At 66.8% G+C, this 14,263-nt stretch overlaps 1 protein-coding gene across 2 annotated transcripts; it reads right to left on the reverse strand.

Moving 5' to 3' along the window:
• Window positions 1-939: 939 nt before the first annotated feature.
• Window positions 940-13,757, reverse strand: HELZ2 (helicase with zinc finger 2). 2 transcript variants are annotated; one of them, XM_010343204.3, is made up of 19 exons: window positions 12,692-13,757; window positions 12,209-12,392; window positions 12,032-12,139; window positions 10,709-11,226; window positions 9,970-10,611; window positions 8,435-9,218; window positions 8,111-8,186; window positions 4,246-7,963; window positions 4,017-4,111; window positions 3,802-3,933; window positions 3,554-3,715; window positions 3,335-3,479; window positions 2,976-3,092; window positions 2,709-2,901; window positions 2,429-2,563; window positions 2,047-2,265; window positions 1,792-1,948; window positions 1,550-1,717; window positions 940-1,437 (listed from the first exon to the last, which is right to left on the reverse strand). In XM_010343204.3, the coding sequence occupies exons 1-19, from the start codon at window positions 12,967-12,969 to the stop codon at window positions 1,313-1,315; spliced, it is 7,956 nt and encodes a 2,651-aa protein (XP_010341506.1). In that variant the 5' UTR covers window positions 12,970-13,757; the 3' UTR covers window positions 940-1,312. The 2 variants fall into 2 exon arrangements, with proteins under 2 accessions (XP_010341506.1, XP_039335446.1); XM_039479512.2 differs by lacking the exons at window positions 940-1,437; window positions 1,550-1,717 and having other exon boundaries at window positions 1,860-1,948; window positions 2,047-2,218.
• Between the last annotated feature and the right edge of the window lie 506 nt (window positions 13,758-14,263).

Here is a 14,263-nt window from a genome sequence, read left to right on the forward strand (position 1 = left end):
AGACACCCTCCCCCGCCCAGACACCCTCCCCACTCTGAGACACCGTCCCCACGCCCGAGAGATGCCAGAGCCCCTGCCTTCCCCATGGCCCTGCACTGGGCGCTCCGCAGCTGGCCCTGGACAGCCTCCACGCTGTGTCCCAAGCACAACCGCACGGCCGCCATGCACTTTTGCCCCCCAGCCAGGCCTCAAACATGCCGAAGTGAAAAGAGCTTTCAGAGTGGTCTTCATCATTAAATTAATATCTAATCACATAATTCAAAGATATAAAAATTGGAATGTAAAAGGTGGGGCAACCCCTCCTTCAGGACTGGAGGGGCAGCAGGGGCAGAGCTGCCCTGGGGCAGGTGGGTGTTGCCGGGTCCCTCCGGGGGGAAGGCTGAGAACCCGACACAGCTGAGCAAGCTGTCCCGCAAGGCTTGTCCTGGTGGAGTGTCATCCTGGTACTGGCTCCCGAGCCCACTGCACAGCCCCCAGGAAGATGGCAGGACTGCTTTTCACGTTTCGGAGGGCCGGGTGCAGCGACATGGACCCTGGCTTTGGGCCGCCCTCCAGCAACCCTTGAAGGACGCAGGCAGTGGTGGTGGGAAAAAGGCCCCCTCTGCCAGGGAGGCCTCCTTGCTCTGAGCTTGGGTTGAAGTCCCTGTTCCAGTAAAAAGGATACTGGCTTTTTTTTTTTTTTTTTTTTGAGACAGGATCTCATTCTGTTGCCCAGGCTGGAGTGCAGTGGTGCAATCCTGGCTCCCTGCAACCTCCGCCTCCAGTGATTCTCCTGCCTTAGGCTCACAAGTAGCTGGGATTACAGGTGCCCACCACCATGCCCAGCTAATTTTGTATTTTTAGTAGAGACAGGGTTTTACCCTGCTGGCCAGGCTGGTCTTGAACTCCAGACCTCAGGTGATCTGTCCGCCTCAGAGTGATTCAGGCATGAGCCACTGCGCCAGGCAAGATGCTGGCTCTTTATTTAAACAGAAAATAAACTTGAACTCCACAGACATTATCCAGGGTAATCACAGATGGTGTCCAAAGGTCAAAGGGCAGTCTCCACAGGGTTTCCTTCCTGGTTCTGAGACTTCCCAGAGAAGGCAGAACTTCTTTGCACTGGTCCCAAGGAAACTCTTGTTGGCCACCCTGAGAGGCGGTCCTGTCCCCGATGTCCAGGAGAAGCAGGGGTGTGGAGACCGGCCATCCCCTTTCCTCCTCCCAAGTGTGCCCACTTCCGCCCCAGGGAGACAGGCAGGTGGCAAGGTGGTGGGCAGGGGTGCTGGCCTTTCCCTCCCAGTCTTGGAACGGTGCTGGTGGGGAGGGCTCTTCAGGAAGGCACAGCTGGCCTTCTCCGGACGCGCACCTGGCTGGCGGGCACAAGGCTCTGCTGAGCCTCACAGAAGTCCAGGAGGCTACGCCAGCGCGGGCAGCAGCGGAGCAGGAGGTGGTCTCCTGTGAGCGTGGAAGTCAGGCGGGAGTCAGGCGGGAGTCAGGCAGCTCCTTGGCCCCAGCCCCGGCCCCCCCCACCGCTTGTCCACCAGGGAGGAGCCCAGCCCACCCTCACCGATCAGGCAGAGCCCCTCCTGTGCCCGCGTGAAGGCCACGTTCACTTGGTTGGGGTCCACAACAAAGCCCAGGAACTTCTTGAGCCAGCTCTTGGTCGGCCGCTGGTCCAGGTCGCTCCTGGCACAGGTGCGGACGGTGCTCACCAGCACGTAGCGCCACTCGCTCCCTGCAGGACAGGAGGTGAGGCCCTGTGGCTGCCGCGCTCACCCTCCTGGCCCCCCCCAGAGCCCCCAGCCTCACCCTGGCTCTTGGTGATGGAAGACACGACCACCCCAGTGATGCCCTCTCGCAGAAGTGCCTTGCTGATCTCAGAGGCCTGCGCATTGTAGGGTGTGAGGACGGCGAGGTCCTGGGGCTCCACTGTCCTCCCCAGGGTCAGCTGCTTGGTGATGCGGACCTGAGGGGCCAAGGGGACAGTTGGAGTGGAGCCTGGTGCCTCTCCTGTCCCTTCCTCCTCCAGGAAGCCTTCCCTGCCTCACAGGCACAGACACTCACCACCTCAGCCACCTCCTCCAGGTTGGCCTTGGAGTTCTCATTCCCTTCATCTGTGGACACCAGCAGCCTCCGCTCGTGGCCCTGCACGTGGCCAAAGATGACAGGGCAGCTCTCCTTGCCGGCGTGGCCCAGAACACTGGGAGGCCGCCTCAGGCCCTGCCACGTCTTCAGCCTGCTCTTGTAGAATGCCACAGAAGGGAAGGCACAGATGCCCTCATGCTGCAGGCAAGGGTGTGCCCGGTCAGAGGTGCCCAACCTGCCACACAGTCGGGCTGTGGCCCCCAGCCGCTGCACATGGGCTGGGGGCTGAGTGGGGAGGGGTCCTCACCATACGGTACTGGGTGTCCACTGCACGTGGGCTGGGGTTTAGTGGGGTGCTCACCATGCGGTATTGGGTGTCCAGCATGTGTGCGTCCCCATGGTACCTCTCGAACAGAGACCGGTCCAGACCCAGATTTTGCAGCTGCTCGTTCTTGACCACAGGCCGCAGCTGCTTGTGGTCTCCGAGAAGAACCACCTGAAGAAACGGGCAGGCCAGGCCCTGGCACTCCTAGACCCAGAGGTGCCCCAGCCGCACACGACACGTCTGCACACACCAGGCGCCCAGGGTGGGAGACCATGCCAGGGACGCCTGCCTGTGGTACCCACACACCCCCACCCACCTTCTCGGCCTGTGGGAACTGCACCAGGGGGATGAGGGTTTCGGGCTCCGTGGCCATGCCCGCCTCGTCCACAAGGATCTGCCTGACGTCTAGGGTTTTCAGGCTGGCAGAGGCTGCGCAGCAGCATGTGCAGACGATGACCTGGTGCCGGTCCAGCTCGAACTTCCGAGCATTCCACAGGACCTTCTTGTACCTGACGGGGACACTGCCTGTCACCCCGCAGTGCCATGCTGTGGGCAGCTCCACCCCCCGGCCCCTGCCACTTACAAAGCCAGGTCCTCCCTGGAGAAGACTTCCCCTCTCTGCAGCCGGGCATCAAAGGCCTTGATTTCCGATGAGTACGGGTTGGCAGCCTGCCGGATCCGGTGGTGCAGGGTGATGCTCCTGGGGGGCAGAGCTCCGTAAGCCCCGTCCACACAAGGCAGAGCTCCACGGGCCCCGTCCACGCAGGGCAGAGCTCCATGGGCCGCGTCCACGCAGGGCAGAGCTCCGTGGGCCCCGTCCACGCAGGGCAGAGCTCCGTGGGCCCCATCCACGCAGGGCAGAGCTCCGTGGGCCCCGTCCACGCAGAGCTCTCTGGACAGCCCGGCCCCACTCCACTAAAGCCCGGAAGGTAGTGGGCGCACCTGAGGCTCTGCTTGGGCCTCCCCTCCCGGGGGCTCTTCCTGAGCAGGCTCCTGCTGCCCACTTGCGGCACTGGGAAGTCAGTGGCCTCAGCCTGCTCGCTGTACACGCGGAGGGGCTTCAGCTCCAGCTTTCTCAGGAGCAGTCCTGGGGGCAGTCGGGGGATGTGAGTCCTGCCCGGAGAGCCAGCACCCTGCAGGCCCCCCGCCTACCCCACACACCTGCCAGGACATCCACCGACTTGTTGGAGGGGCCGCAGTACAAGATGCAGGGACCCCCTAGCCGATTCTCCCCCCCTGGGGGAACTCCGAGCTGCACCTGCTCCTGGTTTGATTTATGAAACCAGAACACGATGTGGAGGCCCACGACCGTCTTCCCTGTACCTGCAGCCGATGAACAGGAGATCATAGCCCACCCCCGGGCTCCCTGTGCCCCAAGGCAGCTTGCGGCCTCCCAGCGTCGGCCCTACCTGGTGGGCCCTGGATGACCATGAAAGGCTTCTCCAGAGCCTCCCTGACAGCCCGGTTCTGGCTGGGGTTCAGCCTGTGGCGGCCTCCAGGGATGTCATAGGTCTGGCGCTCCAGGAACCTGCTGGGGATCGCTGAGAGGGGCAGCCTCCCTGAGCACTGGTGCAGGGTGGGGCCCGGAGCCCGAGGGGAAGCCGGCGGGGCCGGGCAGGCCTACCTCTGTAGACAGGCTGCGGGATGGGCCAGCCCAGGGCGATGCTGGTGACCAGTGGGGAGGCCTCGTCCAGCCCACGCACGGCTTCCTCCTTGCGGCTGGGGGTGAAGGCAGACACTGGAAAACCAGCGGGGCTCCCAGAAACGGGGCTACTGCCCCGACGTTCCTGTCCTGGAAGGGAGGATCCCGGCGCGGCACCCCCAGCCCCGCCTTGACCGTGGAAGCTACTCACAGATCAGGAAGCTGCTTGGGCAGCAGCTCGACAGTGAACAGGGTCCCCGGCCTCAGCACCTCTTCTGGAACCTTCTCCATGCTCACGCTGTGGACGAAGAAGTGCACCCGTCTAGGAGCCTCCTGCCGGTCGGCCCGGTGCTCCGGGTCCCTGTCCTCCGTCAGCCCGTGGGCCACCCAGGTGTAGGTGCCGGGGTCGACGCTCAGGCCGGGGCCGAGGCTGCGGGGCCCAGGGGGAGGGCTGGCCGTGGATGCCCGCAGCCCCTCCAGCCGGATGCAGAGGTAGCAGCCGCCGAAGTTGATGTCGACATGCTTCTCCTCCAGGAAGGCGGCCTCCAGGCAGAAGGTGCCCTGCAGCTGCCCCGGCAGCGTCCGCGACACGTCCCAGGAGACGCTTAGGTGCTGCAGCGTGACAGAGTCATTCTCGGCGACCGCGCCGGTGACCGACTCCAGCGCGCAGAACGGCTCCCACACGCAGGCGTACTCATCCGCGTCGCGGTACCGGTCCCGTGGGGCCTGGTACGTGTGGCCCAAGAAGCAGTCCCCAGGCCGTTCCACGTGCTCCAGGCAGAGGCTGAAGCCGGGCGCTACGGTCCAGAGCTGCGGGCTTGGGACCAGGAAGCCGTGCTGCAGCCTGGCGCCCAGCTGCACCTGCAGAGTGTCCCCGCTGCCCAGCTCCCGGGCCACCTCCAGGAAGTGGCCGCAGCGGCTCCGCTGCACCTGCACCAGCTCCCGCCGCCGGGGCTCCTCTCCCTTCTGGATGAGGGCAGCCGCCTCCGGCCAGCGCTGCTGCTCCACCAGCACCAGCAGCTGTTTCCACAGGGCCGCGGAGACGGCCCAGGTGTGTGGGTCCAGCACGGGGCCGGGCGGCGGCAAGGGAGGGCTGGAGCTCCGCACGGAGTAGACACGGCGCCGCCACAGAAGCCGCAGGCCCGGCCGGCCCGCCAGGGCGTGGGGTTGCTCCGCCAGCTGCAGGGAGGCGTAGGGGACAGGGCAGGGATCGGGCAGCGTCTCCCGGTTGCCGGGGAAGAGCAGTCGGAAGCAGCGGGATCCCGCCTCCACGTCCACGACAAAGCCCAGCTTGTCGAGAGCCTGGGCCTTGAGCCGCGCGGCCAGGTGCAGGCTGCGCGCCCGCCGCTGGTAGCTCTGGGCCAGCGCGTGCTGGAGGCCGAAGTCCTGGCACAGCCCGTCGATGTCCCTGGCAGAGTACGCAGAGCCCCCGCAGCCCAGCACCTGGAGGATCTGCCGCTGCAACACCACGTCCAGGTACCTCCGGATGGGCGAGGTGGCCCAGGTGTACCAGTCCACCTGTAGGGAGTAGTGGCCGCCCCGCTGCCCGTCGCCCCCCCGGCCGCTGCGGACAAACGCCGAGCGCTCCAGGGCCTTGCGAAGGTCGCGGCCCGCGGGAGCCAGGAACGGGTGCATGTCGTCTGTGGCGATCAGGTCCACCATCTGCTCATAGTCGTGGGTGCGGGCGGCAAACTGGACCTGCTTCCAGAGGGAGGCCAGGAGGGGCAGCCGCGTGTCGGTGGGGCCACCGTCTCCGCCGCAGCCACGCAGGTGGTGGCTGAGGTGCAGTGACAGGGGCGCCCGCTCCCCGTGCTTCTCACGCACGGCCTCCATCTGCTGGCCGCGGGGCGCTGGCTGCCTCCGCAGAGGTGTGACCATCCGCGTGCTCTCGCTGCCCACCAGGAGCTCAGCCGCGAGCCTGTTAAACTGGATCATGTACTCCTGCACCATGAGGTGGGCCGCGCGGAAGCCCAGGACGCTATCCTCGTCCGGCTGCTCGTAGAAGCGGTCAGACCGCAGGCGGCAGCGACGCAGCTGCCGGGAGAAGTAGCACGCGGCCACGACGCAGGCGTCCACGGAGTCCAGGCGGGCCGGCAGCTCGTGGCCGGCGCCCTGGTGCTGCCTGATCACCTCCTCCGCCTCCTCGTAGGACAGCTGGCGGTCGGAGCAGACCACGGAGGGCGCAAAGCGCAGACTCTTCAGCTGGCCACTGGCCTTCTCCAGAGTGAGGAACAGGGAGAGGGCCAGGCGGTCCCGGCCCGGAAGGAGGCTCAGTATGTCCTGGCAGAGGCCGGCTGGCAGCATGGGCACCGGCTCGCTGTCGGGGGCGTAGAACACTGCACCCTGCCTTCGGGCCTCCACGTCCAGCGCCCCATCCCGGGGCACGCAGCTGGCCACGTCGGCAATATGCACGGCCACCTCGCACCTGGGGCCCAGGTCCCGGACGCTGAGGGCGTCGTCGAGGTTGCGGGCGCCCTGGGGGTCCACGGTGAATGTCAGGAAGGCACGGCAGTCCTCTCGGCGGCCGGCAACCCGGCCAAGCTCCGCGTGGTATTTCTGCAGCGCCTTGGCGGCCGCGGCCTGATCCAGCAGGGGTGTCCTCAGGCCGAACTCCAGGCCAAGGATCCGGAGGCCCTGCTCCCAGGTGCTGGCCTCGGGCAGCACCTCCCGGACGATGCCCAGCGGGTAGTAGAAGCCGGATCGCCACAGGACGATGTGCACCCAGAAGAGCCGGCGGTGCCAGGCCTGGGCCGGGAGCCTCTCCAGCCCCACACGCTGCAGCCGGCCCTTGAGGAGGCTATAGATGGGCACCTGTGATGGGTCCTTCAGCTCCGCCACGAAGATCTTGGTGACGGAGCCGTTGATGGGCACCATGATGCGCGGGTCCCAGGCATCCATGCGGCACACGAACGCCAGCTCGCGCCGCCGTCTCTTCAGCACGCCCACCACACGGCCCCGAAGCCGCCCCTCGGGGGCCCCGTCGCCCGAGAGGAGCTCCACCAGCACCTCGTCGCCGGAGAAGGCCATCCCGCAGTCCAGGCGGCCTCTGACTGGGATGGGGCCCGAGGGGGCGTCGTCCAGCGGGATGGCGGAGGCCCGTTCGAAGGTCTCCTGCAGGAAGGTGCAGCGGCAGTACCGCCCCGGGGCCGAACGCAGCAGCTTCCGTAGTGTGCCCGGGGGCAGGTTCTCGTACAGCCGGGCCTGGCGCGGGGACTCGGGCATGGCGACAGTGTCCAGCAGCCCGTCCTCCCCGACGGTCACCATCACCTTCCGGCTCTCGTCCAGAAGCTCCTGCAGGATGGTGTCGTCAGCATTGAGCTCCCCATCCAGCGGCCAGAAGTCAGCCTCTGCGTCCTCTGGCTCCGTGGACTCCACGCCCTCCACAGCGGCAGTTCCTGCTGCGCCAGCCCCGGGCTCCACATCCTCCTTCCCTGCGTCTCCTGCAGGCTCCGCCCCGGCCACCATCTGCACTGTGGTTGCCGTGAGGCCACGGGACGCCGGGCTCAGAGCCCCCTCTGCTGGCTCTGCCTTCACTGTGGCTGTCCCCACAGCGGCCAGCTCCTTGGCCAGGTCCCCCATCGGCTCCGCAGCAGCCTCCCAGACCCTGGAGGCCCCAGCCTGTGCGCCTCGGCGGGCCCAGCGCCGCCTCTGGGCCACACCCTGCTCAATCTGCTCCATGGACAGGCCCTCAGGGCAGACGCTGTGCTGTTCCACGCACTCACGGATGAAGCTCTCCCAAAGCTTGCCACAGGCCCCGCAAGAGCAGAGGGCCACGGCGTCCCCCACCACCACCAGCTGGGACTGGGCGCGTGTCAGGACGGTGTTGAGCACGCGGGCGTCAGTGAAGAACCCGGGGTCCGGGGTGCCGGGGCTGAGCAGGCTCTGGCAGGTGTGCACCGTGCTCAGCACCACCACTCGGAACTCCCGCCCTGCAGGGGGACGCACACGGTCAGGCTGAGAGCATGGGACGGCAGGACCAGCCCCGCTCCTGCTGATGCCAGGCTGAGGAGTGGGCCGAGACCCCTGGGACATCCTGCTGAAGCAGCTGGCAGCACCGGGCCCCGCTGGTCACCCACCTGGCAGGATCTCAAAGCTGCCCACAGACACCTGGCCTAGGTCCCGCCGCCTCAGCTCCTGCCTCAGTGCGCTGACCTGAAGACGCAGCCGGGCGGGGGATGAGCGCCGGATGCAGGGAGCACTCGGCCACCCCCAACAAGGAGAGGGACCCCTGCCAAGCCCCAGACACCTCAGGGACCGAGCCCCACATCAGCCCCTGGAAGCTAATGCTTCGGGCCCCCTTACAGATGGGGAAACTGAGGCAGGGGCTCGTCCGTCAGCCAGCAAGCCCCCACCCCTGGCAGGGATGCAGTCAGGGACAGTCGTCGGTCAGCCAGGCTCACCTGGGCCCCGTGGGAAACCACGCAGATGCGTCCCTGCTCGCGGCTGCCCCAGCAGGGGGGCCAGGTGTTGTAGGCTTCCTGCACCTTCTCCACGGCCTGGGCGATCTCGGCCAGGTTCAGCCAGGACGCCATGGACATGTCCCGCTGGGGGCTGCCTGCCACGTGGCAGAACATGAGCGGGTAGTGTCGGGGGTGGCGCGGGACCTTTCCCCTGGCGTGGATGGGGTCGCCCTTGGCCACGTAGAAGTGCCGTGAGACGAAGCTGACAATGGCCTCGGTGCAGCGGTAGTTCTCGTGGAAGACCAGGCGGCTCTGCCGCGCCACCTCATGCGCCTCCTGCTGGTAGTGCAGGAAGAGGCGGTGCAGCAGCGTGCGCTCCGCCGCCCGGGCCCGGGCCACGCTGAACAGCCGGGGCGTGACCTGCATGTGGTCGCCCGCCAGCACGAGGCGGGTGCCGCTCGAGGCATAGGCCAGCGGGGTGAGGGCCTCGCACTCCAGCATCTGGGCCGCCTCATCGATGAGGATGTGGGAGAAGAAGCCGACTGGCACCCGGAGCTCACGGGCCTGGGAGGTGGTGGCGACCACCAGGCGGTGCCGCTCCAGCTCTGCCGACGTGGGCGGGCGGAAGGCCCGGCGGTCGTCGGTCAGGCAGCAGTACTTCAGGGTCACCGGGTCTGTCTGGCTTGGCGGCCGGTCCGTGTACATCACACGGAGAGGAGTGGCCTCGGGGTGGCCGCCGCCGGCGTGGCTGTGGAAGTACTCCCGGATGTAGATGTCGGCAGCGCTGCAGGACGGCAGAGCTTGTGAGCTTCTTGCTGGAGGCCTCAGTACCATCCGCCGAAGCACCTGCTGTGTGCCCGGCCAAGCAGCCCCAGCACAGCCCTTGTCCAGCTGTCGTCGGGGGAGCAGCAAACGCCGCTGCCCCCACTCTCAGGAGTCCGAAAGGCAAGAGGCCATGGTGGAGCCCCAGCAGCCCTTCTCACACTGCAGACGCCTGCCCCTCCCAGGCCCCCCGAGCCCTCAGTGCAGAAATCAGCCCGGGACATCCCCACTTCCCCCTGGCAGTGATGGGAAGGCCCCGGCCTGGGCAGCTGCTGTGGCCAAGACCCGAGGAAACCACTTCAACCAAAGGGGAACTTCATGGTGGGGACAAAAGTCTGTGTTTCTATAAAAAACAAAAAAGAGCCTCACCTCCAGGAAATGCTGGGTGGCCCAAGCCACAACTTTCCCTGTGACTCTCTCTTTGGCCCAGGGCCCCTGCAGAGGCACCCAGCTCCTCACCCGACAGCAGACCCAGCACCCCAGGCCTGAGCTGGGCCTGATAAAGCAAAAGCCCAGGGCTCACTAGCTACGGGGAGGGCCCCACAGGATCAGAGGACTGGAGCAGGTCCAGCGGTGACCGCCTGCCCACGGGAGGGCCCCACAGAGTCAGAGGATAGGAGCACATCCGGGGTGACTGCCTTCCCAGTGTAGATGGGCCCATCCATCGGGCCAGGAATCAGGTGAGGCGGGGGACAGGCCAGGCTGGGGCTTACCTGTTGGTGTGGGTGCAGATGAGCACCTTGGTCTGAGGCTGCCGGATGACTTCCAGGGAGGCCATGGCCAGCGTGTAGGTCTTGCCGGTGCCAAAGGGGCCGTAGATGAGCAGCGGGGGGACGCGCCTCCCATCCCTGGGACCCCAGCCAGCGATGAGCGCCACGGCCAGCTTCTGCTTGCGGTTGCCACGCTGTAAGGATGGGACGGACCGAGGGCTGGGCAGGGCACAGGTGGGCAGGTTGGGCACCACCAGCTGCACCTCGGGCAGCGTGTCCACTGCCTGGTGCCAGAGGCGGAAGGTCATCGGGTCGACCTGGAACTGCACCTCCAGGACCAGCTGAGTCTCGGGCTGCAGCCCCAGGGCCGAGCAGCAGCGGGCCGGAAGCAGCAGCCACAGCGCCTGCTCAGAGCTGGCCTGCCTCTCCAGCTGCGCCTCGAACACTGTGTGGCCCGGTGCGGGCACGGGGGCCACCAGAGCCGTGCGGACCGCCCGGCCCAGCAGGAAGCCCTGGTCCGTGTCTGGCGTCAGGGAGGACGGGATGGGGACCTCGCAGTACAGCGCTCCCGGAGGCGCAAAGAGCATGTTCAGCGCTGGCGTCTGCAGGGCTGTCTTCAGGGACACCCGGCTCCGCAGGGTCAGCCTGGCAGGAGGGCCCGGGTCAGCTCACGGCCCCCAGACGCCAGCCCTGCTGCAAGTCCAGGCCCTGGCCACCCCCACCGCCCCCGGCCCCAGCTCACTTGGCCACCAGCCGCTGCTGGGCTGCCTCCTCCTCGTAGAGAAACTGGTGCATCCTCTGCCGATAGTTGGCTGGCGAGATGGGGCCCGAGGCCAGGCCGCCGCTGCTGAAGTCTAGGGCCAGGGCGGGCGCCTTGTACCTGGCCATCAGGGCCGTCTGCTCGGCTGTCCGCTCCACGACAGGAACCACATGGCGGTTGCCGGAGTGCCAGCGCTCCAGCTCCTCAGGGTGGCCGAGCACCCGACCCTCGCAGGGTCCCAGGCCACGCCCCTGACCCAGCTGCAGCCTCAACTTTCGCAGCAGCACCGGCCGGCGGCCAAAGTCGAAGGCCACCCATTGCTCAAAGGCGCCGAAGGAGGCGGCCTGCACACGCACCCCCACCTGGAAGTCGGCGGTGGAACCAAGGACGCGGAAGCGCTCGCCCCGTGCGTAGAGCTGGCCCGTCGGGAGGCTGGGAGCCACCAGGGAGAAGTCGGCGCCGGGCTCCTGCTTCAGCAGGGCCACGTGCAGCAGGGGCTCCTGGAGAGGAGGCCAGACAGTGAGGGGGGCCCAGGACCGCTACCCACCCTCCCGAGAGGCAGCCTGGCCAGTGTGGCCCAAATGCAGGGTTCGGGTCCCAGCCCTGCAACTTCTTGGATAGAACCCAAGCAGGTCACTCAGCCTGTCTGAATGTTTTTTCCTGTGCAAAATGGGGGTCCCTGAACGTTCCTGGGGTCCCTGTGGATGTTTGGTGGGGCGATGTGGGCAGCTTGGGACCTCCCCACCCACTCTCCCGGTGCCAGACCCTGGTGAGTCCTTGTTTTTGTTTTTCTGAGACAGTTTTGTTCTTGTCGTCCGGGCTGGAGTGCAATGGCTCACTGCAGCCTCCACTTCTGCGGTTCAAGTGGTTCTCCCGCCTCAGACCCCCAAGTAGACAGACTACAGGCACGCACTACCAAGCCTGGCTAATATATATATTTACTTTTTTAGTGGAGACGATTCTGCCATGTTGGCCAGGCTGGTCTTGAACTCCTGACCTCAGGTGATCCACCTGTCTCGGCCTCCCAAAGTGCTGGGATTACAGGCGTGAGCCACGGCGCCCGGCCGAATCCTAGTTTTAACCAGTATACTCTGTAGAGTAACCTTCCTCGGCGGGACTCTCCCGACCCCCCTGTCTGTAGGTGAGGAGACTGAGGCAGAGGCTAAGGGACTTCCCAGGTCACACGGGCGCGGAGCAGCGGGGCCTCGGTATCAGCTCCATGATGCAGGCGCTCAGCTTCCAGCCGGGCTGAGGTCACCACCTCCCCAGGCTCCCTCCGCCCAGTGGGGGCTGCTCCCTGCTCACCTCAGAGTGGACGGCAAACGTCCAGCTGTACTGGGCTTTCCGCTCCTGGGCCTGGTGCATCAGGGGCTGGTTGCAGGTGACACGCACTCCCTCGAGGGTCTCTGCCAGCTGCGTGGAAGTCCACCTTCAGCAGGAGGCCGGGCCCTGCGCCCCCCCCAACTCCCACGGCCCACTTACCACAAGGACCTCGCTGCTGCTGCGCTGGTACTCAGCCAGGAGCCGTTCCTGATAGGGCACCAGCCCGTCCTGCCAGGCCGCCTGTTCCCGCAGCTCCGCAGCCTTCGTGCGCTGGACCCACTCCTGCAGCTCCTGTGCCGAGTGCGCATTGGTGCAGGCGTCCCCATATTCACAGAGGTCAGGCCTGGGGGACAGGAAGGTCAGCGGGGCTGCACGCAGGCACAGCCACCAAGCTGAGTTCAAGACCGGGACTTCCTGAGCCCAACGCTGGCCTCTGCAGGGAGCAGGGGCTTGCCTCGTCCCACCCACTCCGGTGCCCCCAGGACAAGGCCCAGCTGGAGCAGCTCCTTATCCAGGTCCTTAGAGGCCACGTGGTTTCAGCCGTCATGCAGAGCAGACCGCAGGCGGCAGGACCCCCCGCTCACCGAGCCTGGGAGCCCCTGGCTCTGCCCACAGTGGGTTTGTGCCCCCCCAGCTCCTTACTTTGGGCAGAGCTTGAACGTGGAGAGTCCCGGAGGCGGGGGGCGATGCTCCCAGGGCACGGCCTGGTCGAAGGCCACCATCTGTGCGTGCTCTGGGGAGGCGCAGTGGTTCTCGAAGGCCTCCTGAGAGTGACAGGTGACCAAGCAGGCAGGGCAGTATAGCTGGGCCCGGGGGAGCCGGCCGAGGGGGGCCACACGCCCATCACCGTCAGGGGCAGGGGGCGTGAGCAGGTCCCCCCGCTGGAGGCCGCCCAGCTGCTCGGCCTCCCACACGGCCATCTCCACGGCGCTGTGCGCAAACTGGCAGCGGGACTCCCCGTGCCGGCATGGCTGCCCGCGCGCCACAAACCTGCAGAAGGCGGGTGGCTGGCTGACCCGAGGCCGTGGCCTCACTGCCACAAACTGCTGCCTGTGGCGGCCCTCGGTGCTCACGTGGGCCAGGAGGGAGGGGCAGGCTCCGTGCTCAGGGCACTGCCCCTGGGAGTCCACACGACGGATGCGTGGCGGGCAGTGCCTGAAGCAGCGGGAGCAGAGCAGCTCGAAGCGGCCGCCGAACTCGGCGAGGATGGTCTCGGCCACCCCGCCCGCCCCTCCCTGGGCCCCGCCGCCCCGCACCTCCGCCTTCAGCCACACGCGCTGGAGGCCCTGCTCGCGCTCAAAGGTCCAGACCAGGGCCTCCTCGCGGCTGCAGGCAAAGGTGCACCGGTTCCGGTGGCGCCGGCAGCCCAGGCCGGGGCTGTAGTAGCGGCAGACCTTGTAGCACAGGGGCCTGGGGAAGGCCGGCCGGCAGCCCACCCTGCGCCAGACCTTGCTCTTTGGGGCCTGCTTGAGGCGGGCCAGCAGGATCTCGCCGGGGCAGTCATGCTCCACGCCATGGAGGACGTACGTGCTCTCATTGAGCCGCCTGCTGCAGCGGGAACAACCCAGACGCAGGTCCACCAGGGCACACAGCCGGGCCAGGGACGGCCCCCTGGCGGCCGCGGGACCGTCGGGCAGCAGGCTGGACCCTGGAGGCGCCACCTCGGATGGCAGCTTGGCACGCCGGGGTGGCGTCGGAGGCTCCAGAGCTCAGGCGTCCACGCAGTTCACTGGGACTTTTGGCCACGGTTCGAAGCCTGCGACAGAAGGGGCAGGTGAGACTGAGGCCGGGTACATCTTCTCCAGGCCCAGCTCAGAAGCGCGGCCTCTCCTCCAGGCAAGGGGCTGGATTCCGCCACCCTGACACCAAAGCGGAGCCGTTGGGGTCAGAGCCCACTGATGCGGCCACAGCCAGACTCTCCCTCCTGAAGGGTGTCAGTGCCCACCTAAACCAGCCCAGGTGACTGCCTGTGGACCCCTGGAGTGGGGCGGCGGAGCCCTCAGCTCAGTGCCGCCCCCCAGCAGTCCTCAGCCCTCTGCCCCAGCCAAGGCTCCTGTGCACCTGAGGGCTCAGGCTCCCGAGTCTTCTAAGGATGCAGCACCTCCTTTTCTGTTAAATGATCACTGGCCCCAGGAGAAGAGACCCCACACCAACACCTGGGCAGGGGCCTCAGAGAGAGGAGGGTGCAACCCTGCAGAGGTGGACAGTGCCCAC

This window comes from Saimiri boliviensis, chromosome 9, assembly GCF_048565385.1.
Source record: "Saimiri boliviensis isolate mSaiBol1 chromosome 9, mSaiBol1.pri, whole genome shotgun sequence".
Taxonomy (NCBI): Eukaryota; Metazoa; Chordata; class Mammalia; order Primates; family Cebidae; genus Saimiri; species Saimiri boliviensis.

Excerpts from the sequence above, each read along its gene's own strand:
- HELZ2 (XM_010343204.3), bottom strand. The coding sequence starts at position 12,969 with ATGGCCGTGTGGGAGGCCGAGCAGCTGGGCGGCCTCCAGCGGGGGGAC. Across the intron at positions 1,949-2,046 it reads TGGAGGAGGTGGCTGAGGTG|GTCCGCATCACCAAGCAGCT; the intron begins GTGAGTGTCTGT and ends TTGGCCCCTCAG. Across the intron at positions 1,718-1,791 it reads TTCCATCACCAAGAGCCAGG|GGAGCGAGTGGCGCTACGTG; the intron begins GTGAGGCTGGGG and ends CCTGTCCTGCAG.